This window comes from Ambystoma mexicanum, chromosome 3q (assembly GCF_040938575.1).
Source record: "Ambystoma mexicanum isolate Mex_15411 chromosome 3q, UKY_AmexF1_1, whole genome shotgun sequence".
Lineage (NCBI taxonomy): Eukaryota > Metazoa > Chordata > Amphibia > Caudata > Ambystomatidae > Ambystoma > Ambystoma mexicanum.
Genome location: NC_090926.1, coordinates 647,366,821 through 647,393,166, shown reverse-complemented (window position 1 = coordinate 647,393,166; position 26,346 = coordinate 647,366,821). Strand labels below are relative to the sequence as shown.

At 44.6% G+C, this 26,346-nt stretch overlaps 1 protein-coding gene across 4 annotated transcripts in view; it reads right to left on the bottom strand.

Annotated features, from left to right (window-relative positions):
• The window catches only part of TBCD (tubulin folding cofactor D), a 2,839,019-nt gene that overhangs the window by 888,479 nt on the left and 1,924,194 nt on the right, over positions 1-26,346 (bottom strand). For all 4 annotated transcript variants that reach the window (XM_069654539.1, XM_069654542.1, XM_069654540.1 and 1 more), the window contains exon 20: positions 685-765. In XM_069654539.1, the coding sequence (XP_069510640.1) occupies positions 685-765 (81 nt within the window). The remainder of the gene's footprint in view (positions 1-684; positions 766-26,346) is intronic.

Below are 26,346 nucleotides of genomic sequence, written 5' to 3'. Positions count from 1 at the left end.
GAAAAGTATTTCTTTTTACATCACATAATGCCCAGACCATTTCTCTTAAGCAATGTTAGATATAGAATTTGATAGACATTTGAGTCCATAATTTATTTAAATTTACTAGTGTAACACTGAATTGGAATCGGAAAATGTTAAAAGAACAAGGGCATAACCATGTGTGATATAATACATGTAATTTGGTCTTCTAGATACTTCCTTTATTTAATTAACTATAGGAGCAATGAATAATCTAGCATATTTACTATGTGTTGGAATACTGAATCAAAGTCGAAATAGGCAAATGAAGCGATAGAAAAGTTATTTGTGTTTCATAACTAAAGTTAAAAGCATGATACCTACACACTTCAATCCAGGTCATTAGAATCAGTTCTGTGAATCGAGTTCCCACATTTATTTTGTTATAAAATATGTTCAAAAGCAAGAGAAAAGCAGGTTTTCAGCGAGCACCAATGAGTATAGTTTTTGAAAATGGAACTTTCTGAACTAAAGTCATACATTGACTGAATTCTCGTGAACATTCTCAGTTGATCCAAATTTCTGCATTGAGAAGAGGTCAAGTCACACCTGAAATACTTTACTAGAAATTACTCTAAGCACAATTTTCAATCGTTTCAATTGAAATGTGATAAAAGCATACACATAGTAAGCTATACACAAAGTCATTCACTGAGAACATACCCATCCCAGTGGTTAATCTTCCTGTTTACAAGATGGTCGATCAACGAATGTGTGTACTCTGGAAAATCAGCAACATAAACACTGAAAAGAAAAGAAAGTGTGAAAAACAATGTCATTTGCACTTGCAAAATGCATGACTAACAAGACATTATAGACGTGTTTGTAATTACAGGTTCCACAGCATTACATTTACCTAAACATAATGGTTAGCTTCACAAATAGTCGATTATAAAGATGTTAGAAGTTCACTTATTGATACCTCTCCATTTCGCAGAGGATTTGAAATCCCTGCGGTGAAGTGTGCCTATGAAAATGCAAGTTGTGTTAAAGACAAGTCAATTTCCATATAGAAGCTTCTAGGTGAAGCTAGTTACAGCAATTGGGTTAAGACTTAAAGTGGTGCACCCTGCCTTTGTACCTTTTCCTCACATTCATATCAAATATACAACTTAATTTATGATGTGTACTCAGATCAAACAGAGTACATCATAGGTTAAGCAATGCAAAAGAATGGCTCTTTGATAAAGAGCACATGTGGCACTTGGGGGTACCACATTTATTAGTATTTCGTATTAGTACATTCAAATGAAAAGGTGTTACTCTTTGTAATGTCCAATGGTCTCGCAAAATCGACTCTAGAATAGCCAGGTACTTTTTAGGTGGGTCAAGTACCATTTTTAGGGTACTTGACCTTGTGGTCGAGTGTCCTTTGTGAAATGTTTGTCTGCACTAATTACACTGTTTGCAGCTGCCCTGCAGTGCGCACCAGGTTCAAACATATTATTTGGAAGTCTGCCATTCAACCGAGTTGGTGAACAAGTTGTGGGGATTGGAGCTTAGAGGTGGATATATAATGAGGACCAAAGTGCTGGACCTGCCTGGGAATTGGCAAGCTTCTAATTTCTCTTGGAAGAGACAATAGAGGAGTAGTCACCTACGTAGTTAGCACAAGAGAGGAATCCATGAGGCCTAGAACTGGTATGGAACAATAAAGATCTTGCAATTAAACAGATAGTATGTCAAAATACTCCACATAAGAGCATCCCGATGTTCACACTACAACTTTCTGAATGAGGTTTTTGGCTGCGCAATCCAGTCCTGCACAGGATTAATTAGATTTTGCAAATGTGTCTTTTTATTGAATTGATAGTTGAAACAATGATTCCAGGGGTAAACAAAAAAAAAATAAAAATAAAGAATAGTTGCAAGCTACTAGCCAGCTATAAAAATGAATCACTGAGAATCAATTATTATTCTTTTTTTATTTTTCATGGTTTATTTATTACTAGCCAGGGCAAATTGTGATGCCTGGCTTCTATATCAATGTATGTATATTTGGAATGTATAAGCTTGAACACAAGTGCGTGTGTCAGGCTTCGTAGCCCAACTTCCGGGGTTGAGGAAGATGAACATTGAAAGGGGTTTGAAAAATAAGCCTATTGTCCATAACAGAGTTGTTTAACGGCCTTCTGATGTTGGGGCATGGAGCTTAAAGAGGCCCATATTCAGGATGCGGGATAGGTGGTGAGGTGAACACAGCTGCTAGCAGCAGTCTAGATGGCACCTGCCAGACCAAAAATGAGGCATAGGGTGACAATCTGTGCTCCCTAAGCTCCAGGCTCAATAGCTTCAACAGCAATCACAGGACTGACCACTAATTGGTCATTGTAGCAGGCAAGTACCAAGAGCCGAGTCCTGCTGACCTTCCATTAGAGGTTCTGTGCCATAGAGAGAAATTACTTACCCCTGGCAATCTTCTGTCTAGTGGAAGTTCATCCCACGGATTCCTCAGATTTGATATACAGATATCCTGCTTGCAGCTTCGGAAACTTTTCGACAGCAGAATGTAGAGGAGCAATTGCATTCCTCTGCAGGAAATCCCGCTCCCCTACCTTCTCCTTCATGCTCTGAAACCCTTGTGTATGAGCGCGATATAAATAAAATATATCATATCCTATATGTTGGAAGTCTGAGATTGAGCCATGTTTGACACCAGCAGTTGTGCCAATACCACAGCGTATATTCGCAAAAAAGATACTGTTTTGCTTTTCGGACACGTGTAATGACCTCAGAATCACTTACCCTATTACACGGACCAAAGGTTCTTGGACACCGAGGCAATAATCCACACTCAGACCAACAGTTAGAATATAGATGGCTCTTTTCATGCACTTTATTCACAAACGTTCTAGGCATAGAGGTAACTAGATAATGGAATATACGTGGTTATACACAGACACAAAGATGGTTCTACATCACCGATAGTGCCGCTGCAGAAGAAAGTTTCATCTCGGTCACCACAACACTGCCCAGTCCCAAGGCAGGTAGGCAGAGAGATCACACGTGTTAACGGGGTCTGGAGTGGAGAGTCCTCCCTCTCAGCAATACTTCATCACCCGGGGTCCAGTTCTCGGATCTTTCATTAGGAATACCTTTCTTCTTATGGGGAGCACATCCCCGCCCCTTAATGGTTACCGACTGCCCCCGGCTGGACAGACAGCGAGCATGGGGAGCAAAGAGTGGAAAAACCCAGCTTCTAACCCTCGTGCTCGTTCCCAGCACCCCTTATCACTGTACCTGCATAGCTCTGACTCCCTTCTTAGCTTGCCCTTGAGCGCACAATACATCAGCTATTTTCCACAATGATCTCATCTGCTTCATAATATTATCGCAACCGTTGCAGAATTCATGTCTGTTTACTGAGCTCACAGAAACATAGACTTTCATTGTGGTTTGGAAGTGAATGTCCAAAATGGCAGCGCACTGCTGCCATGTTCTTTAGCTCATTTTCGCACACGCATCACAGATAACCATTGAAACAACCCTATTGAATGTATACCCAAAGAGACGACAATCTGAGGGAGGAATATGAAAAAGACCAAAGATAGAAGCAAGTGAAATCGCAATGGACATTTGCGACATCTCGAGATAATGGCTGAAGAGGATGCCTGGATCCTACAGAAACTAATGACGATGTAAAGAGTCAACTGAACTTTTAAATACATAAAAGATTACATGTGCATGAAGTTCTGCAGAGAATCAACCGTTCTATAATTGTATAGACGCTGAAACGCAAGGTAGACTAAGTCATCATAGAAGCTGGTTATATGTAGTGAATAGAATGCAGGCGAAGCCGCCACTGTATAGAAGCTGGATATCGGTATCATGAATTTTAGTAAGCCAAGAACCATGAAGAAGAAAGGGAGAATTGTGTTGCAGCAAGAATAAGCTGAAATCGTGGAGCTGCATGGCGAGGCTGTCTGGTCTAGTATCAAAACTGAAGCAGCCATGGTCAGCTATATATTCTTGAAAGGAGTGAATTTGCAAAGGATGAATCATCTCTTGTTAAGGTGCAGAGAAAGAACACCAAGAGTGCCAAGTTCTATTTGTTTAAGACATTTAAAACCTGCGAAATTGACAAAATCGGGGTCTCCGGTCACGTGAGCCAATGATGTAAATAGAGTCGAACTTGGAGTCCTAGAACAACGATAGTGAGTGCCTGCATTCCCATATATTCCAAGTGAAAAGGATACTTTGCAAGGCCAAGTTCAAAGACAATATTCGTGGCAGAAGGCATGGGCTATGAGAGATGTTGGGCTAATTGGGTGGGGAGAGTCAGGCCCGTCTCCTTGCACCTGGGTCTGGGCTTACGTGCTGCTAAGTGAACCGAATGTTCCAGACATGGCACAAGCATGCCAATCAATTGTAGAGGTTTGTTTAATGAATACCTTATAGTATAAAGGCCTATTGAAAACCATGTACTTAATGGTTTTGAAGATGATATGTTTTAGAGATTGGCATATATTGTCCACCTGACAGTGGGCAGCTAATCACAATGCCAGTTCCTATGTAATGCATACATAGATGTTCCCCTTAAGCCTATCACAATCCCTAGTAGGTTTTTCATTATTTGTCACGTAGTATGACGTCACCTCTGATGCATTTTTAGTATAAAGTCTATGTTTTCTGAAAAGATCACAGAGAAATTGAACGAACGTCCGTTGATGTCCGTTAACTCCCTGTTTTAGATAACTGGTAATAAAACAGTACTTTGCCACCTTCCTCAGTTGGTTCAGTTATTTGGACTCAGAGTTATTCTGTGAACCCATCCATTGCTTGCACGTTACTAAAGGGCCCAAGCTCACGTGGCAGCGGTGCAGATGGGTTAAAGATCCAAACCAGTTTGTCCCCAGATTTTCAGACGATTGGGCATGCTCTGTCATTAGCTGGAAGATCCTGTGGAGAGCGGCCAAAAGAAATAAACTTGGAAGAAGAACTGAGAGGGTGGGCAGGTCCCCTTTGACAAAATCCCTGCTCGGTTTCCACAGACGATCTGTGCAGACGGAATGCGAAGTGGGCGGATTGAAGAAGTCGACGATACCAAAGGCCTTGAGTCGATTAATGAATGGAGAGTAGACTTAGGGGAATGGCAACTAAGGGGACAGGATTGTAATAATTTTTTACTAACAGGAAATATTATGAAAAAGAGGACGTGCCTAGAAGCCCTGGCTCAAGGGAGCCAGAAGGAAACATCTCAAATCTCATAGGGGGTAGAGTGAAATATATGATGCGTAATCAGGATTCCGTAAGGTGATGTCTCAAACCCTGTATATGGTATAGAATAAAGGCGAGAGATAAGGTGATCACAGTGTTTATAAATGTGTAATGTTTGACTAGTCTGAATGTTTGTTGAGTAAAAATATTGAAGAGCGATAGAGATTGTGAAAAAATTGAAAAAGATGAGGTGCAACATTAAGTATAGCAAAGTGATTGGAGCCAATCAAGAGAATAGATACGCAAATCAAAAGAACAGATACGCCAAGCAAGAGAACAGATAGGCTGCTGAAATTAGAGGTTTGAGCAGCGATTGATGGTGTTTGCTCATATTTATTTGTTTTGAAAAGAAACCGCTGAAGAGTAGTTATTTAAGCCAAGGTATAAAGTTTATTTAATAGTCTGGTAAGTATCGACAGTCAATTGAGACTTGTCATTATGGGGGATACTCCTCTCATGCACCTATGCAAAACAGTGCCGAAGCATATGCTCAAGCTCAAACAGTATGGTTCAGAATGTGTAAAAGGCACAGCAGATAACATTTTCATGCCGTGGGCACAAGGGGATCATTGTCAAAAGCGGTATTGCAACACATGACCTCATACGTGCACGCTGCGTAAGGGAAGAAATTAGAGAAAAGATTAGCGATTTTAGAACTCTGGAAGATGCATCAAGAGGAAAGAGAAGAACTGCCACCTGAGGAGTGGATGCTTAATCAGCATAAGGAGGAAGGCATTGAGCCCTCAGCTCCCCTTACCTCACCTGAAGCAAAGGGTGTTGCTACAGAAGAAATGGAGGTGTATCCCTTAAAGGAATTAAAAGCAGCAACGGGGTATAGTAATCCAATATATGAACTTACAGTAGTGACGATAGTCCGGAGGAGAATAAGAGAAAGCAAAGAGAAATAGATGAAGAAATAGAACAGAAAAGGAGACAGCGAGGTCTCGATGCCAGTCTCATTCGCAAAGAACAAATGAGGGCGAGCATAGAAATACGGTGGGATAGAGTGTAAGAGATTCTTCCGATAAAGGAAGAAAGGCCAGCAACATCTAGAGTAGCGTTAGACGAAGAAAGATTTGATGCAGAAAGAATCGGAGAAAGGATCAATAAGGTCCATCAACAGTTAAGACAAAATAGTGAGTATGAAACTCAAGGGATCGATGATCGATTCCCAGTGCCTCAATCACGAAGTGAGGAGGGAAGCCTGTTCAGTGAACGTTGAGCATTGCCTTTAAGCAGACTGAATCTGCATAAGGGCGAAGGGGATGATAGTCACATTAGTTGGGGGCTAGAGATTTCAGACGAGGAAAGAGTCCAGTTTTGGGGCAGAAGGAGGGAGCGCGTGCGCCCCTGAAGGACATTTGCAAATGGATAAGGAAGTGAGATGGTCGGATTTGGAAGAACCTAAATGTAGAACACTAGATCCTATAGCATATCCTGAGCGTCCCCAGAGGACGATCACATAGTGAGAAGGGAGAGTCGCCACCATATGTGAGCAGGTTAAGGACATTACCCACAAGGAGACAGACAGTGACGATTATCCCTGCCATGGATAGACTAATAGTGGGATCCGACTATGGGACAGGCTTTACGGAGTTTCCCTTGCTAGAAAAAGGGGGAGCAAGACAGCAATACATTCCATGGCCACAGATGGACAAGGATAACTTAAGATGCAAGCTCCATAGTTTGACTTTGGGCGCTGGGAAATGGATATATGAATTCGAAAAAATGACAGGAGGAAATACACTGGCCATAGGGGACATAAAAGGTCTCCTGGCAGCTATTCTTGGGGAGAGGGCTGATGACACATGGAGGAGAGCGGGATATTCAAGTGTGACTGCACAAAATAGAGCGCATCACTGGTGAATAATCTGCACTGGATGGATCAAGGTGGATAAGGGTTTACACCACGAGGCAGAGGTAGGGGTTATAGCAGGAGGCGGATTTCAAAATAATCAGAGTGGGTTTCAAGGTACACAGAATGAGAACCAGAATGTTCAGGGAGGATATAACCAAGGAGGGACTAATAGGAGCGTCCCTCCAAGATGTTGGAATTTTGAAATTACAGGACATATTGCGTGCGTATGTGGGAGCCAAGGGAATGTATAGAATGGACAGTTCTCAAGAGAGGAGACCACTTACCCTCCACCATATAGCACACAGACCAGATAAGTCTTTGCCCAGGATTACACATCTTATCGTACGCAAGTACGCAAGTACAGCAGTTACCACAGCAGGGACAAGTACAAATGAATCTGCCACAAGGGCAGACTGTGATGCTTGAGCTAAAACATGATGCTGATGTGCAGTGCATTCTGGGGGCACTCAGAGCCATAATGGATATTTATTCCATTGCCTCAGTGAAAAGCTGCACTTGCTTTGCTAAAAAACATGCTTTCAATGTTATTCGTTGCTGAGCCTGGTATGCAGGCCTAAGCCAAGGACACAGCGCTGGGAAAGCGAGAATCTACAGGTGCACACTGGCACCAGATATAAAAAGGTTTTGTTATGTCTTGCTATACTTGTGCCAAGCTCTATAGAATTGTTTTCTGTGGTGCTTTAGAAGAGGGAAGCTTTGCTCCTTGGGGTTACTGTCGGTTGACCTGGCCGGCGACCAACGGTCACTCAGCAATGCGCAAGCGCTAATGCCAGAAGGTTCGAGAAATTGCCACCCCTTTTTGAGGAGGGCATATATGCGGAGCTCTGGAAAGGTCAGGTGGAAAAAACACAAAGACATCAGTCGGACGAGGGATGTCTTGTTCCGACCTTCCTGTGAGCTGTTGTGCTCTCTGCCTGGCTGTTACCGGGGTCTTCCAGCCGCTTCTGGCGAGATGAGGGATTCAGTTACGCCCATGGTGATGCATTTTCTCTTTAATTCTCTATCTTTTATGTAATTTATTTCTGTTTTATCACTTGTTGCTTCTTAACTATGAATAAATAGCCATATAAGTGCTCATTATTTGGCTAACTGCATGTCTGGTTGTGAGTTATCGCTTCGACTACCTGCGTTCAAAGTATTTGCTCTGCTCTGCAAATGTACTGGTGATAAATAACTGTCTGTGCACTCCTGGCGAGCAATACACAGACGCAACATGCCCCTATGCAGACACAGCAGTATGCACACACAGGACAAATGTTGAAACCCAGAATAGAAGGTGTCACTGTGGTAGGAGGAAATCCTTTCACAGGGACGGGGATGAGTCTGTATCCACAATAGGACAGCTCACAGGGTGACTTGATGTTTTCCTTACTATCTGTGACACTAGACCCCCAAGAGGAGCCAAGGGTCGATTTGGACACTGGAGCAACTCGTTTGTGTATACGAGAGAAAATATCCAATGTCAGATATTGATAAACTGCCAGTCTCCATAGGAGAATGTTGCAAGTCTGTTCCTTTGTTATATTTACGACAGACACTGGTTAATATTTTCAGACGAGATTTAATAACAAAATTTAATATGACGATTTCATTTACTGATCAAGGAATAGTGTGCTCCACTCCAGGAATACACTATATAAACGTGGGAGAGTTCATACTGGTGTTCACAGGGCAAGTGGTTCTGCGAGGCATTCCGGTAGATCCAGAGATTTCTCTATATGGAGTGAGCATTTTACTGACATGGCTACCTAGCCTGATGGGAAAGATTGTGAGAATACCTGATGCGTTTCTGTTTAGACCACAAATACCTATGTATGAGGAAGGTGGACAGACTATTCCTATAGAATTGGAAGCAGCCATACTACAAAGGGAAATGGCAATGCTCGAAGGAGTAGACTATGAGGGTAGACCATGGACAACAGTGATGGCTCTTGAGGAAGGGTATAGATTTACTGACATAACTGATGATATGTTTGGGGAAGACCGAAGTGATGATGAAGTGGTGTTCTTCATGAGCATTACATACTGGACCCACAGCGAATGGCGATAATGCGGCACATACATGAGACCACTTCTGCAAGCATTAAAGAAAGTGCAAGCTGGTAAAACAAAATTAGAATGGACTAAAGAAATGGAAGAAGGATTTGAAGAGTTGAAAAAAGCAATTTGTACAGCACCTTTTTAGGAATTCCCAATTATGCTGAGGAATTTTATTTATTTTCGCACACAAATGGGCCAGTCATGACAGCAGTGCTTACACAGAGAACCACATTGGGGTATAAACCTTTGGCGCATTACAGTGGAATTTAAGACCCAGTTATGAGAGGACACTTCACTTGAGAACAATCTTTGGCAGCTGCTGCGTTCGCGATTGAGAAGTCTAAAAGTATTGTCACGGGCTGTTCTATGACCCTTTTCGTGGAACATGCTCTGCCTTTTTTATTTTTGTAACACATTTTATTGATTTTCACTTTAAACCTTACATAATAAGACATTAAACCCTTAGCGAGTCGGGGGCATGGCTAAGGAGCCATGTAGGCAGACGTGTCTTCCCTGAGGCTCCTGCAGATCCAGATACAATCCTGCTGAAAACCACGTGTAAAACGCTGCAAGTGCGCCGTAACTGAAGGATCGTGTACATGAAACTCTGCGGCACATTGAGATACGTTGTGGCGAGATGGCATGGAACGGAATTGACATTAGGTGCTGAAGAAGACTTCAAAGACCCGATCGCCGCGGGAAAAATAATATCCGCCTAATAACAAAGAAGAACGTCGGACAGGGATGGATCAAGTGCCCGGAAAGTGCGCTGCAACCAGATACGTGTTGGAAGCGCTCAAGGAGCTGCACAGCGCCAGCCGGGTGCATCATAAGGAAACAATAGTATCTGACACCCAAACATAAGCACATACGGTGAGGACACTGCACGCATGAGCCGTACTGTAACAGCCTGACTAGTCATTTGGCAACAGAACAGTGAGAGCGGTGAAAAAGCTGTGCCCGCCCGCTGCTATAAGAGGGACCTTGGCGGTGTGGCACGACGCTGGCATGCAGGCTAGGAGGTACTCCGCTGACAAATGGAAATTATCAGCAAGCTACAATGTAGCACAAGACCCTGGCCCCACGAGCAGCTATATCATTACTGGCGACCGGCGGTGAACGCTTGTATTTGTGCAGGGACACTATACTGTGCACGACAAATAAAGAGCTGCCAAGATACAGGGAATGTGTGGAGCACATAATAGTAATTACTGGTCTGGAGTGCAAGTGACCCAGGGGAGGACTGGGAGCAGCCTGCTGAAAGTAGCCACTGCTGAAAGTCGAAGGTTTGCATGGAGGCACCCTGCATATCAAAGGCTATGTAATAGCTGCATCAGGATACAGGAAGATATTGAGGAGTCCTGTGCAGGGACAGCCAGATAAAGAACTGGCAGCTGCCACTGGTCTAGTGGCTACATGCACATTGTGCACTGTGGAACCTCACATCAGCATAGGTTGGCTCCTTGTGGTGATTAAGGGCAACAACCATGCCTGAGTGTGGACTATCACTGGAACTGTACCACCAACAAACTTGTGCTGATTTGAAATTGAACGGTGGTGGACACACTACATGAGAAGCAGTGTACCAGCCTGGTAGAACACCAAGGAATACATCCCAAGGTCCCAACAGGACAAGCCATGGTCAAAGGCATTTTCTCGCTGCCAGCTCGCCCACAAAAGGGATATGGCGTCCAAATTGCTCAAAGTCAAGGGAAAACAATCCACCATCGAGGAGTATGCTAAACCACTGCAGGCCACCGAAGGAGCCAATGGGAAGGAACAAAGCTCTAAAGAATATGACAGGACGGCACCCAACAGCCAACAGATACTGGACGCCATAGCGGAACTGAAAGTATCGATGGGAAGTAGGATGGACACAGCCATTTCAGACATAAGGTCTGCTCTGGAATCTAAAATTGACGCTGTGAGTATTGATGCAAATCTACTGCGGCAAGATGTACGTGCACTGGTCGAGCGCACAGGAACAATGGAAAAGGAAGTGAAAGAGGATACAAGCTCATGTAAAACCAACACACGGATGTCCATGTGTTGCAACAACAGGTGCAGAACCTTGAAAATAGAGCTGAAAAAGCAGAAGGACGGGCACGCAGAAATAACATGTGTATTGTGGGCCTTCCGGAAGGGGAAGTGGTGTCGGACCCGACAAACTACATTGAAAACATGTTGCTGCAGGAAATAACGGGCAGAGCACTAAGCCAAGGGTTCGCTGTAGAAGGAGCACACACAGCCCTGACAAGAAAACCGCCACCAGGAGCCCCACTGCAGCCGATTATCGCGAAGATCCTGAACTATAAAGACAGGAAGAAAGTCCTGGAACACTTCCGTAAGGGAGGAACAATAAGCAGAGCATCAGCAACTGTCACCGTATATCCGGACTATACACTCATGGTGCAGACGCAACGCCTGAATTATGTGGCAGTGAAGAGGAGAATGCGAGAGGCAGAATATAGATACATGCTGCTATACCCCTCAAAAATGAAGGTGCTCCTAAAGAACAAAGCTCTATTCTTTGATTCACCAGAGGATGTGACGACATGGCTGGATTCGAGGAATTGTCTGACGGGAGCGGCAGACCTTAAGGGGAGTGCAACAGAGATGTGAACCAGAGCCTTTTAGACATTGTACGGAGACATTATATGTCCACACGAAGTGAAAAGTACATCAGACATGTCGACATTGGGACTAGATTATAGCGGATTGCACGTGGGATTGTTGGTTCAGAGTACAGAGCCTACACTAAAATATGCTGTCAGTGCAAAGCAGGAGGTAATACCAGGAGAAACACTATCAACCCCCCTAGAGGTAGTTTAGTTGGGATACTTTAGAGAGGTGTTGGTTATACCGAGAGATGAGCTAGATGCTGGGTAGCCTGAGATCCAGGGATGGAGCTGGGCAATAGTTTGGGGAAGTTGGAAGGAGGGTGAGGGGAAGGCAGCAGTTGGGGTTTGGGGGGGTTCGGGGAGTTTGTTTGGTGAGGTAGGGTGGGGGAGGTAGTTGGGGGCAGGGAACGAGCTTACATCCATGTGCTACTTTGCATGGGGCGGAAGACAAGGAAGGATGGAGGCGGGACTGGGTATGGATGACTGATGTGAGACCTTAAGATAGTAACCTGGAATGTCAAGGGGCTCAAAAGCTATTTGAAGAGGAACAAGATCATCATGTACCTAAAGAGGCAGAAGATAGCTATTGCCCTATTACAAGAAACGCACCTCACAAAAGAAAAACAGGATGTGATAAGGAAGAAATGGAAGGGGACTACCATAGAGGCTACGTATTCTGCATACGCCCGAGGGGTGATCACTTGGATAGCATCACATGTCCCCTTTCAGTTATTACAGTGCACGGTGAAATTAGATGGGAGGATGGTGGCGATACGAGGATCGATAGAAAATAGAGAGTTGTGTATCATTAATACATATGCCTCGAACCAAGATACTGTAGCCTATTTCAAGACCTTATCTAGTAAAGTCAGCCTGTACCTTGGGAGCGCAGTGATATGGGGAGGTGATTTTTATTGCAGGTTAGACCCCAGGCTGGACAGATCAAACAGGAAGTTAGACAAACCTACCCCTGCAGCCAAAACCTTGAGGACCCTGTTGGGAGATTTTCAACTGGAAGCTACACCATCCACGCGAAAGACATTATTCACATTACTTGGCCCCACAAAACCTGTACACACGGTTAGATTATATGTTTGTTACTCTGGTGTTCACGGGGGAGCTGGTGCGTTCGGAATACAAAGCGAGGGTCCTCTCAGACCACTCGCCATTTATCTTAACTTGGCAATACTCGCCTCCTAGGGCTAGGATCCCTACGTGGCGGCTTAGAGCCGAAGCACTGAAAGACACAGTGTTCAGGGAGGACCTGAGAGAGGAAATTGTAGAATATTTCAAAAATAACACCGGAAGTTTAGAATCGGCTGGCACTCTGTGGGAGGCATTTAAGGTGGTGGTGACGGGAGCGGCTATATCTAAAACCAAGGGGTTACAAGGAGGCATAACGCAGGAGTTGCAAAAGGCAGAGGCGAAATTAGAGGCAATTATGCGGAGAGGAGATCGCTCCCTTGAGGATGCTGAAAACATACGTCAATTGCTGCAAGAGTGTGGAGGGAATTGGGAGAGATTATGCAACTTAAGTCACAAGAAATATACAGAGAGGCAGCATGCTGGCTGGGATAAGCCCGGGAGGTTGCTAGCATGGTTATATAAAAATGAGACACCCAGATCAACGATCAGAACAATAAAGGGGGAGAATGGACAAATACTAGACACCCAAGAGGGCGTGAAAAGTGGGTTCCTTGAGTTCTACCAACAACTGTATAGAAATGGGGAAGGGAGTGAATGGAGTAAGATGATGGAAATATTAGAAGATATTGGCCTACCTAAAATAAGTGCTGAAGAGAGAGAGAGCCTAGAGGCCTCAATTACATTATAGGAACTGGAAGGAGGTAATTAAGCTATTACCCACTATTAAGGTAAGGCCCCGGGAACGGACGGACTCCCCAGTGAGTTCTACGAAACATATAAGATGGAGGTGCTCCCCCCACTACTGGCAATGTTGAATGAAGAGTGGGAAATAGGGATGCTACCGGAAAACCTGAGATAGGCAACTATTATTCCGCTTCTCAAACTTGACAAGCCGAGCATAGACTGAGGGCGTATAGACTGCCATATATGCTGAACCAGGACAGCAAGATACTCACGGCTGTGCTGGCAAATAGACTAAGAAAGGTTATTAACAAACTTATACATCCCGACCAGACCGGATATGTTCCACACAGAAGCATATCTGACAATCTCAGAAGGGTCCACCGGGTCATAGAGCAAGCGGAAGGGGACTCGCAAGAAGTTGCAATTGTCTCATTAGATGCGGTGAAGGCCTTCGATTCTGTTAAATGGCCTTGGTTGATGGCAGCCCTCAAAGAATATGGAATAGGGCCCGGGTACCTGAAGTGGGTGAAGCTACTGTACAGTGCGCCACTAGCCAGAGTCAAGACGGGAGCGATCATTTCAGAGAGGTGGCAACTCAGTAGGGGTACCAGACAGGGTTGCCTTTGATCCCCGATGCGGTTTATACTCGCACTAGAACCCCTAGCGATATATTTAAGGCAACAATACGAGGAGGTAGGAATTCACACGAAAGGAGGGCCACATCTAATATCAATGTATGCCGATGATATGCTGTTATACTTCAAGTACCTGAAGAAAACCTGCAATATATCTTAGAAGTAATGGAGCGATTTGCTTTGCTCTCTGGCATTACGGTTAACTCTACGAAGTCGTGTATATTCCCCTTGAGGAAATATAAAGGGATTCTGCGAGAAAATGTACCAGTACTACAAATACCTTGGGAGACTAGAACCTTTAGATACCTAGGAATTCATCTCTATCACACAGTGGAGGCTGAATATAAACAAGAGAAAGCGGTGACAAACACTGAGAACAGCATGGTTCTGGGCTAAGCTCCCTCTGGCCATGGTAGGGAGCGTGGCAATGTTAAAGATGGTAGTGTTGCCGAGGTGGTTACATTTTTTGGGGAATATACCATACATGATACCCACGCGATTCTTTATTAAACTTTAGAGCATAGGGTTCATATGGCATAAGTGCTTTATAAATAAATAAATACAAATAACACTAGGAATAGAATAGCCCTGTGGAAACTGCTGAGCACGTATGAGTAAGAGGGCATAAAATTGCACAACTTTGAGGTCTATTATCTGGCCAGCCAATTACAATACGTGGCTAAGTGGTTAACCGAAGACTCAACATCAGAGTCCAGATTGTTGAGATCTGAATGTGCTCCGTTCTTCTTGAAAGAATGGATATGGCTGCCAAAACCAGAGCTAAAAGGGTGCACGAGGATGTTAGTACTAGGATGGAAGATGTGGCGTAAGGCTTGCCAGGGCCATGGAGAACCCAACCCTGTGTTCTCTGCAAGTGCCGCTAGTGGCATTGACCGGTGTGGACGAGCAACTGAGGAAGACGATACGTATGCACTGAGAACCGGTGGGGATTGCAACGCTAGGAGATGTATGGCATGACGGGAAGATAATGGAATTCAACGTATTGGTAGAAGAAACCGGTCTACATGTACGGCAGTATATTACCTACACCAGATTGGTACGGCGGGTGAAAGAGACACGGTCTGAAATAGTGCTGGAAGACCAACCCGACATGGCCATAGAAACAATTTATGACATGGGGGAAGTGGGGGCACAAGGTCTCTCGAATCTATGAACTGCTGATGTCTAGGGTGGGGAAGGAAGTGACCCAGCTGAGACGAGATTGGGAAGAGGAAGCTGGGGACACATGAATGATGGGTCGTGGGAGAGGGTCCAGAGATACCATAAAAAAGTGTCTAGGGATGTGAGGCTACAACAGATGCAGCTACATGTTAGCCACAGAGCATACATGACCCCCCCAAAGGATTGCACGATTCAAGAGCGCAGAAATACAAACATGTCCCAAATGTGGGGAAGTGAATGCAGGGATGTTACATATGTTCTGGGTATGCCCCAAAATTGGGAAATTCTGGGGAGAAGTAGCCCACCGCTTAACCGAGAAGGGGATCACACTAGATTTGGAATCCTTGTGGGCATGCATGGTAGGGTTTTTTTCTAGACAGCGTAAACTGAAACATGTGAGTAAACTCAAGGACTTGGCCTACATACTTGCCAAGCGCAGAATTGCTATGGGCTGAAAAGCAAACAATAGGCCAAAAGTAGAGGTCTGATGGCACGATCTCCAGAAAAGGGCAGAGGCGGAAACGGCGGCATGGAACGGAGCAGCCAATAGAGGTGGAGATGAGGAAACAGAACTCTGATGGCCTGGAGACACTTAGTGGCCACACTGTCTGGCTCCACCCAGGCCTGCCTAAATGAACATGATTCCTCCCTGAGTATAGAGGGGGAGTATCCCAAGAGGCAACAACGGGGGAGGGCGAAGTGGAGTAGGCTCGAGTTAAAAGGGGGGTATTGGGGAGGCAGGGGACGTTTTATGATGTTGTACATGATGCTAGAAGTTATATGACATGCACTGTTGGGTTTGTTTTGTTGATTGGTTGTTGTAAAAACTAATAAAAATTGTTTAATAAAAAAATCCTTAGCGAGTTAATCAACAACAAACATCAAATGCCACGTGGACCCAAGAATACCATTCACAGTGATCACAATATATTATTATCATCATCATTATTATCTACACGGGGTTGTGCATTATTCGATATTTAACAGTTTATTGAGCATCTTCCCATTTCTGCCAGATCTTTCAGGCTTTCTCTGTACATCCTCTGGCATTGTATACTCGTTGCTCCATTGCTATGCATATATTCACATCTGTAACCCATTGCTCATATTGCAGGGCTGTATTGGATCCCCGCAGTTTCGCTATCTTATTTGTCATTTTAAAGAAACCCAAGGGAACAAGGACATCCCAAAGAGCTTCAGTTTATGAGGTAGTCATCTCTAACGCATTGATTAAAATCGTAAGATGTAAAATAGTGGACCCTGCCACATTTATAGCTGAGCCAGTAGAAGAAGGCGATCTTGTGCATGACTGTGCTAATTATGTTGAATTTTCTGGTAATATACCCCATGTGAAAGAGAAGGCTTTGGCAGGAGGAGAGATTCTCTTTATTGATGGTTCTTTGAAAATTGATCCGATTAGTGGGGAAAGGCATTCAGGCGCTGCAGTAATAAGACATGGGTTAAATGGAGAATTTGTGCATAGTGACTCTGCCTACGTGACGTCAACCGTACACGCAGGATTGTCATGTTGGAAAAGGAGGGCTATCTCCGCGCAGATGGCTCCCCAGGGCAGCGTGCATCCTTATTGGATAGGCTCATTAAGGAACTACAACTCCCAGTGACCATAGCGGTCGCTAAATGCGCAACACACACTAAGCGAACAGATTTTCTCTCTTGTGGGAACGATACCGCATTCGAAGAAGCCAAAAGAGTTGTTTATTTTCCGGAAATGTCGAGTTGTGAACAATGCTAGGGCAAGAGGGTTTAAAAAAAAATAAAATTGACGGTTACAACCATGGAGCACACTTCATTACATTTATGGTGCACATTCAAATACATTTTCCAGCAATAAAACAGGATTGCGAGACTAGTGTGACAAAGCCCTCCTCAGACTCGCTTAAATAGGTCAGGTCCCTGAGCCATGCCTGTGTAGTTGGGGCAGTCCTAGCTTTCCAGTTTCTCAGGATATTACGTTTTGCTGTTGCACAGGCTACGTTAAATAGCCTTTGCACTGTAATGGGTACATTCCCAATGTCACTCAGCAGATATTTCAGTGGGGTAGGAGGGATGGGGTTGTCTAGTATGTCACTCAGGATGTCCGTTACCTTTACCCAGAACACAAGTATGAGTGGACAAGCCCAATACATATCGAATGAGTCAGCTTCTGCGGCATGGCACTTAGGGCATCTTGCCGAGTTTCCTTTGGTGAATTTAGCCATTTTTTTGGGGGTGAAGTGCAGGTGATTCAGGACTTTAAATTGTATTGGTCTTATATTTGCATTGGGGGAAGACTGTTTTGGTGAGTTGGCAGTAGCGGGTCCATTGTGCATCATCTAGCGCCATGCCCAGGTCTCTTTCCCATATTGCTTTCATATTGTTTCCGGTAGGAGTATAGGACTGTACCGCTTTGTATAATGTGGAGCAACCACATGCAATCCCATTTGTTGTCATAATGGCATTCGTGAATGGGTGAGTTTCTGGCTCGGAAGGAAAGGAGGGCCACAGGTGTCGGAATGCCGCTTTCATCTGTTGGTATTGCATTGTCTTGATGGGTCCATGCCCCACCTCAGCCTGGAAATCGACCAGCGACACAAATTAGCCATTGGGGAACATGTCCACGAGGGTCAGTTGTTTTTGGGGATCCCATGCTCTCTCTAATGCTGGGTCATATGAGGGGGAAATACCAGGGTAGTGCCAGAGAGGGGATGTATTGCTGTATGAGACAGCGACTCCGACCAGCTTGGATATTCTGGACCAAGCCCTTATCGTACTATGCACATGGTCTATGGCTGTGTTGTTGCTATACGATTTTGTGAATATTAACAAACATATGTCAGTGGGGGAGGCTGCATATCTTTTGACTCGGAAATAAGCATGGTTCTCAGGGCTAGTAAACCAGTATCTTGCAAATTGGGCTTGGGCAGAGTTGTAATAAAGTTCAAAGTCTGGGGCCGTAAGGCCACTTGTGTCATTTTGATCTGTCAATTTCATCCAGCTCAATCTGCTTGCTCCCTCTCCCCACACAAATGTGGACTCCATTGAGCAGAGCTTAGTGAAGAAGGCTTTCTCTGGCCATACTGGTATGTTGCTAAAACGGTAGGTCGACACCGGTAGGTGGTTTCAAATTTTGAGTTTAATTTCCAGTTGGGTAATATACGGTTCATAATTGGTTGAGTACAGGGTTTGGTGGACGGTGGCCACAATCACCCCAAGATATCGGGCTGAACAGGGGGACCAATGGAAGCCCATTATTGAGCCCATATGAGCTTCCCCATGTGTCAGTGGTATTATCTCAGGGTTGATTCTGTATCCCAAATGCCTGGATAATTCATTTATGTACTGCATGATGGAGGCCAGGTTGATCTTGGGGTCCCTAATATATAGTAGTGTGTCATCTGCATACAACAAAATGAGTTGAGGGGGGCACCTTATCCGTACACCTTGGATAGTGTGTTTTTGATGTATCAATGCCGCCATAAATTCAATGGTGAGAGCGAAAATGAGGGGGGATAAGGAACAGCCCTGCTGTGTGCTCCTGCGAAGAGGAAATCTGGGTGAGATGGTGAGATTTGTCCTGACCATAGTGGAAGGGTCTTTGTATAGTAGTTGGATGAAGCTTAGAAACTGGGATCCAAACCCGAACCGTCCCAAGACAGTAAAAATGTATTTCCAAGACACTGAATCTAACGCCTTCTCAGCGTCGAGTGAGACTGCAACCTTCGCCTTGGGGTCCAGCTGGGGAATTTATTGTGAATAGCCTGCGCAAGTTTCGGGAGGTGGATCTGGTCGGGATAGATTCCGATTGGTCGGGATGCACCAGATGGGTCATGTGAGGTATGAGCTGATTTGCTATAGCCTTGGAAAAAACTTTTGTATCTGCATTAATTAGTGAAAGAGGGCGTTAGGATGAAGCCTCTTGCAGGAGTTTGTTTGGTTTAAGCAAAACTGAGATGACTGCTTCCCTTAGTGATGGGGGGAGTGTTCCAGCGACAGTAGCCTCTTCCCATAATGCTAACAGTTTGGGGGAAAGCTCTGATAAGTAACATTTGTAAAGGTCGACAAGGAGTCGATCCAGCCCAGGGGCTGTCCCTGTGGCAATATCTTTTATAGCCTCTCCTATCTCTTCAATGGTCAGAGGGGGCTCTAGTGCATCCCTGGCCTCGGGAGAGAGTTGGGGAGAGGGACCGAGTTGATATACTGGGTAAGTCCACTTTCTGCAACAGTGTCCACATTATCATACAAAGATGAATAACATTCCAAGAACACTTCATTGATCGCCTTCTCCTCCGTACGTGTTTCCCCATCCTTCCCGCATACACTAGTAATTGGTTGAGTGTTGCCTTCAGATTTAACTAATCTGCCCAGTGATTTACTCTCATTGTCTCCTTCCCCGTATCTTCTGGCCCTAACAGGGGTGGTGATATTTAGGATCTCCCTATCTGCCAGTCTGTGAAATTCATCTAGTTGTGTATAGAGTAAAGCTACAGTCGCATCCCCCGGTGTTAGAGCATGTACGTTTTCCAGTGTCTGTATTTGGTTCTCAGGCCGTTGTAAATCTGATCTTATAGCTCGTAGCAACCCATGTGTTATAGATATTATATATTGCGCCGCAGCCAAACCTTAAAGGATTCCCACACAGTGGCCATGGTCCCCAACAACCGCTCGTTGCAGGCATAGTATTCCTTAAGGTTTACAATTAGTGGGTCAAGTATTGTGGTATCATGTAGAAGACCTGGAGGCATCCTTCACAATTTAGGGCTAGTTTAATCTCTAATATACCGGGGAGTGGTCCGATATGATGCTCAGAAAAATGGTGCAGTCCGTTGTATGCGGGACATAGTCTGGTGAGTACATCCAATAGTCTATGCATGAGCCAGAGTCATGGAATGAAGAGTGGAAGGTGAATTCTCCATGCATCAACCAGGGGTACATATTTCATACATTGAAGTATAGTGTGTGCAGCCCTAGTGTGTGTATGGGGCACCCTGGAGGTTCTGTCCATCTGTGGATCAAATATGGTGTTGAAGTCACCACCCCATATTACCTTAGCAGCATCAAGTCGGGATATCTGCTCTATTATTTCAAGATAAAAGTCTGGATCATCAATGTTCGGACCGTATGAGTTGATCAGGACAGTGGATTGTCCCAATATGGTCCCCCATACAATCACGTATCTCCCCATTGTGTCAATTTCGGACAGTTATTTGGAACCCTGGGGTAGGATGTATGAGAGTCAGGATACCCTTTGATTGCGTCGGATAGTCTGTGCCTATTCTCTAGGGTCCCCAACTACGGGCAAAGGACTTTGCGTTGGGCATGGGTTTCTTGCAGCATCAAGATCCGAATGTTATGCCTTTTAGTATAGGCTTGCATTTTTCGTGCCTTAATAAAGTTGCTCAGTCACCTAATATTCAATGTGAGCAATCTGATTGTGTGGTCTGGCGCAGACATCACCCCTGCGAGTCTCGTGTTGCAGTGCAGGTCCAAACGAGTTCCAAATTAGTGAAGCTTTCCATGATCTACCATCATATTTTCCATTTTTCATTCCTGCAACTTCCCCCATTCCTCCCGACCCCCACCGTCCCCCCAACCTGACAGTGTATACCCCTTCTTAAATAACCAGTTCTGAAACAGTAGGAGGCCATGTGCGACCCCAACCAGTAGCATCAAACGTTTAACTGGTTTGAGCCGCACTGCATGGCTCCGTCGAACTTGAAGGACCTTCTGAGGTTATGCCTGACAAGGTTGTTGCGCAGTGGCCGTTGAAGCTATGCAAATGGATATCGCCAATGTCAACCGTTGCCTGGTGGAATCTGAATTTTCTGCTCAATATAGGCAATGGCGTCTTCCGGGGATTCAAAAAAGTGGGCTCTGTCAGCATGTTGCAACCTCAGCTTGGCTGAAACATCATACCATATGGGGTTTTTCGCTCCCTGAGGGCTTTCTTGAACTTGTCGAAATTGCACCTGGCAGCTTGTACTCCTGTGGAAAAGTCTGGGTATATGTGGATTCTGGTCGAATCGTATTGCAGTGTGCCATTTTCTCACGCCAGCCGGAGTATTTGGTCCCGGTCCCAGTAGTTTAATAGTCGGGCAATGACTGTCTGCAGTGGGGCTCCAGGTTTGGGAGGCGGAGCCAGGGACATATGCGCTCTCTCCCCTAGAAACTGGGCCAAAAATTGGATCCTCCAGGAATGTTTCCATGAGGACGTTGAGGGTTCTTTCAGCCATACCCACCACCCGAATGTTGTTTCGGCGGGATCAGAACTTTACACAGACTGCCTTTAAACCCTTTTTAATTTCCTCAATGGCTTTTCCGTGTATGGATACTGTATCTTCGAGATCTCCCACTCGGTTTTCCGCTGCAGTGATCCAGGTGCTTAGTGAGGACATGCTAGTGCCCATGTCGTCCAGTTTAGTGTTCACTGCAGCAAATCCAGCCTGCATTGCCACCATGTAGGGATCATGTCCTTGTCGGTAAGTGCCTGTGTCTTTGGTGGAATATCATGGGAGCAAGTGGCGTCCCCATCAGGCCGTGGCATGTTGGTGCATGCGTCCATGGGGCCCTTTTTGCCTCCTTTGGGCCTCTGTGGTTCATATTTTGTGAGTAGGGAGTGTTTCTAGCAGGTTACTGTGCTTTTCTAATGTGTAGGCTGTGGTCCTGTTTATGTCTTGTGTCTATGGTGCCCTTACAGTTATGGAGATTGTTGATATTACTTCTCTGGCTAGTTTCTTATCCTCCTCTAAGTAGCGCCTTTACCAACATAACTGATTTCCCCTTCACAGTGCTTGCTCGCACTGTGCAGCGTTTGTTATGGCAATGTGGCAGTTGTCCAATGCGGGGTGGCTGCTTATTGCTGGTGCTGGGTGCAGCCACTAGTGCCTGCCGCCTGGATCTGGTAGTGTGACATTTTCTGCGTGTAAGTCGCACTGCTCCATAGGGGTTACATGGAAGGGAATTTAGTCACGTACCTGGGTCCTCCCCAGTCCGCTTGGAGCTGCCGCTTCCTTCTGGTTGTCTGCCGGCAGTTGTCCAAATGGTGTCAGGTTTAATCAGGAGAAGTTTCTCCTGCGACCTAGGGAACCCCCCCGAGAGTTGCGTGTCCTGTAAGGGCCCTGCCGCAGCCGTCCCGCAGCATTCACTTTCCAGGGCGGGACCCAGCTCCTCCTCTGCCAGCCGGGATGGACAGACTCCTTCTGGGGCGCGTCCGGTCACACGGCTGCTTTGCGGGAGACAGTTTGATGTGCCTTATCTCCATGTTAAGGGGTACAGTACACCTCCAGGTTTGGAGCAATGAAAGCAGTGATATTTTAACAGTCACCGGCTGCAATCTATTGGTTCTGCAGTGCTTCAGTTCACAAGATTAAGTCGACAGTATATTGTATAGTGCAGAGCTCTACGGTTAGGCAGCCATTTTCATCAGCGCACAACAGCGTCCCCGGTGCAAGAGGGGTTTAATAAGTTGTCAATAACCCAATTAATGGAGATTCAAGGAAGTGCACCACAGGAAAAGCAAGAATTATGGAAACAAAGGGGGTGTTCCTTATCCCCCACAGAAGCTTTATGGCAACAGGACAGCACTGGAAAGCCAGTGATGCCAGTAACTTTATTAAAGGTTGCGCTTAAACAGCTGCATTACACCACACACGTAACTATAGAGATTCTTACTGGTACGATTGCAGAAGACTGGTTCATTCATAATCTGTTGGAACAAGTTGCACTATTTATGGTGAACTGTATTGTGTGTCCAAAGTTTACTGCTGGGCATACACTGAGAACAATTAGGGGAGTAATACCTCAACCGAATGGTCCGTTTCAGCATTTAAATATCTACTATGTCGATATGCTGAGGGATGTAATGGATATAGGTATCTATTAGTGGTGGTGTGTCCCTTTTCTAGGTGGACTGAAAGCAGGTCCGTGTACACAACCTGATTCCACATGCGCAGCAAAGTTTTTAGTGGCAAAGGTTTCCCGAGGTGGGGTGTGAGGTGCTGAGATCCGATAATGCGCAGCATTTTGTCAATGAACTATTTGAACAGATAGGGCTTCTATTAAGCATAAAGCACAACTTTTCTTCTACTGATCACCCGCAAGTGAACGGAATTTGTGAGGGACTCAATGGCCTCCTCAAAGAAAGGAATGCCAAGATCAAATTGACTTTGAAAAAGTGATGGCTGTATTGCCTACCCCTAGCCTTATATGTCCTTCGGAATCAGCCAGGATCAGACCACCAACTCACCCCGCATGAGTTAGTTACAGGGAGTCATATGAGAATGCCCCTTAAACCTCCGTCTAGGAGTAGAAGTGATGCCCAGAGTGTAGCTAAAACTTTATTATTGACATGTATGAACTCTAATATTTCTTTAATTTCAGATCAAGTCAAGCACCAGGGGGGGTCGGTCTAAGAACACAGTCAAAGGTAATTCGACAACTAATCCAAGTGAACTTTCACCATCACCTAAGTTATATTTTGGGGACCTAGTCCTAATTACATTTTTTACTAGGAAGTGGCATGAGCCACGCTTTCCTGGCCCTTTTATCACTGAATAAGTGTCCCCGTTTGCCATTAAAGTACAGGAAAGAAGAGATTGGCTACACATAGCCAATGTGAATCTCTATAAAGGAAAGACCTGTCCACCCACCATTGCCGATCCAGAAGCAAGACAAGAAGAAGAATTTCGGCGTATGCAGACCCGATCAATGACAAAGAAGAAGGACGACAGAACAACGAGTGATTAATACAGATTTTATATTAGACTTGAATTGAATGCACACTCCTTATAGATATTTTAGCAGAGAGTGCAAAGACTGCCAGAGAATTACAGGAATTTTTAAATGAACTTTTAGAAATGCATATTGAAGAATCAGAGTTATGCCTAAACATCAGTTCTTGATCAGAAATTGGAAACAAGATCAGTATCCGGATTCATTTTGTGGAGAATATTTATTTTAAGTGATTAAACATATGGTACCTGCCGATAGTGATTTTCATCGGCTTGTGCTAGCTGTCTTTGTGTTCATACTTCGATCTTTCCCTGCTCTTGTTAGAAGAGATGTTAATATTCATATTTTCTTGCAGGATCCTAAATATTGCTCAGAGATAAGAAGACTTCTTATTGCTATAATTGAACAGATTTTACAGTTACAAACAAAGAAATTTGATGATTGTATTAAAAATGATTAATGAAGAGAGTGGCACAGTTCTAGAAGATGAACAAGTGCAACGAGTAGTAGGATGGCGTGAGAGATGGATGCCTATGTTCTTATGCATAATATATGCTTGCATGATTATTCTTTGTTTTTCTGTTTCTCATCTTTCACAGTCTCTATCATGTTAGTAATTCCACTGAAAGAGAAGGCCCTATGGTTCTCCCTACTATGAAAACTGTTTTTGTTTTACTCCATGACTGTTACACAGACTTTAGGAGACACAAGAGAAATGCAGAGGAAGATACTGAAGATACTGAAGGGATAAAAACCTATCTAGATAACACAACACACTTGGGGAATTACATGAGGTACCAGCACAAGACAAAAGTGGAGGAGAAAGCAAGGAGGGTTGCTACGTCTGCTCTCTCATCCCCTATGCCATGAATACAGTATGAACGTTCATTGCCAGAGAGGTTGCAGAGCACAATGCAAGGTGCCTCAGTTATCTTGCAACATGTACAACGAGAGGACAATTCCAAGGAAGCTGGGCAACTTTGCGATGAGATCAGAATGGTGGTTTCCATACCAGGATCACTAAATCAAGACCTTACAAATGGAAAAAGAGCCTGGATGGAAGAGCAAGACGCTTGTGTATCCTGCTGCAGGACAGGATGAGGTGATCATTGAAGAGAATGAATTGCCCTGATGTGACAGAAATAGCTGGATCACCTGGATGGAGGGAACAAACTCAGATTTTAATCTGTGGACGAGTGAAGTACAAGAAGGGATGAGAAGAAGGAATGATGTCCTGTGCAGCTCACCTGTTGAAGACAGAATACGTACAAGAAGTGCAAAGGGTGAATGACAGTCGTAATCCCGTTGGTTAATGGGACACTGCTTCCGAAGACATGGGAAGAATCATGTGGGATATAAAAAAGAATGCAAAACTACAATTAACATTCCTATGATGGTAGAAGGGACAGCCGTCCTTATGGACCGATATTGGGCTTGTGGATCTAGAGCTTATATCAGGTTGCCCAAGGATTGGGGCGGAGTGTGTTCTTTGGTGCTCATCCATGTTCCAGCATTAGCGATTCCTCAAAGCAACCTGAACCAAAAGTGGATGCCCATTTGAGAAAAAGAAGATCGCTTGAACTTCTCCATCGGACAAGAAGAGAGAATTATTTCTTAGCCAAATCAATGACCGCATATGACTCCATTCCTGATTAACACAGGTTGTTCAGTAAGACTGCCACAATACGTACGACTATAATCATGCCTGGGATCCAAACAGTAGCAAACGCCAAGTGGCTACAGATAACCAAATGGGAGCTTCTGCAAACAATCAATGCTACCATAAAGGGATTCAACGCTATAAAGGAACAGCGGAGAGCCATACGACTGATGACCCTCCAGAACAGATACGTCCTTGATATGATCACAGCGATGGAAGGAGAAGTTTGCACCAAAATTGGGCCATAATGTTGCACATTCATACCTTCTCATGATGAAGAAAATGGGACTTTGACAGAGGCCATAAGGTTGTTGACAGACATGCATAACAAGATGGAAGATGAGACATATGACATTGAAGATGACAGTTGGTTTGCCTCCGTGTTCTCATGGATTATGCAGTGGTTGGTAAATATATTCAAGCTTCTTGGAGTAATATTAGTGCTGGTGATGCTTAGATTCTGTGTAATAAGGACAGCGATTGCCCAATGCAAGAAAACGGCAAAGAAGGTGGTAGGAATGGAGATCATGATCG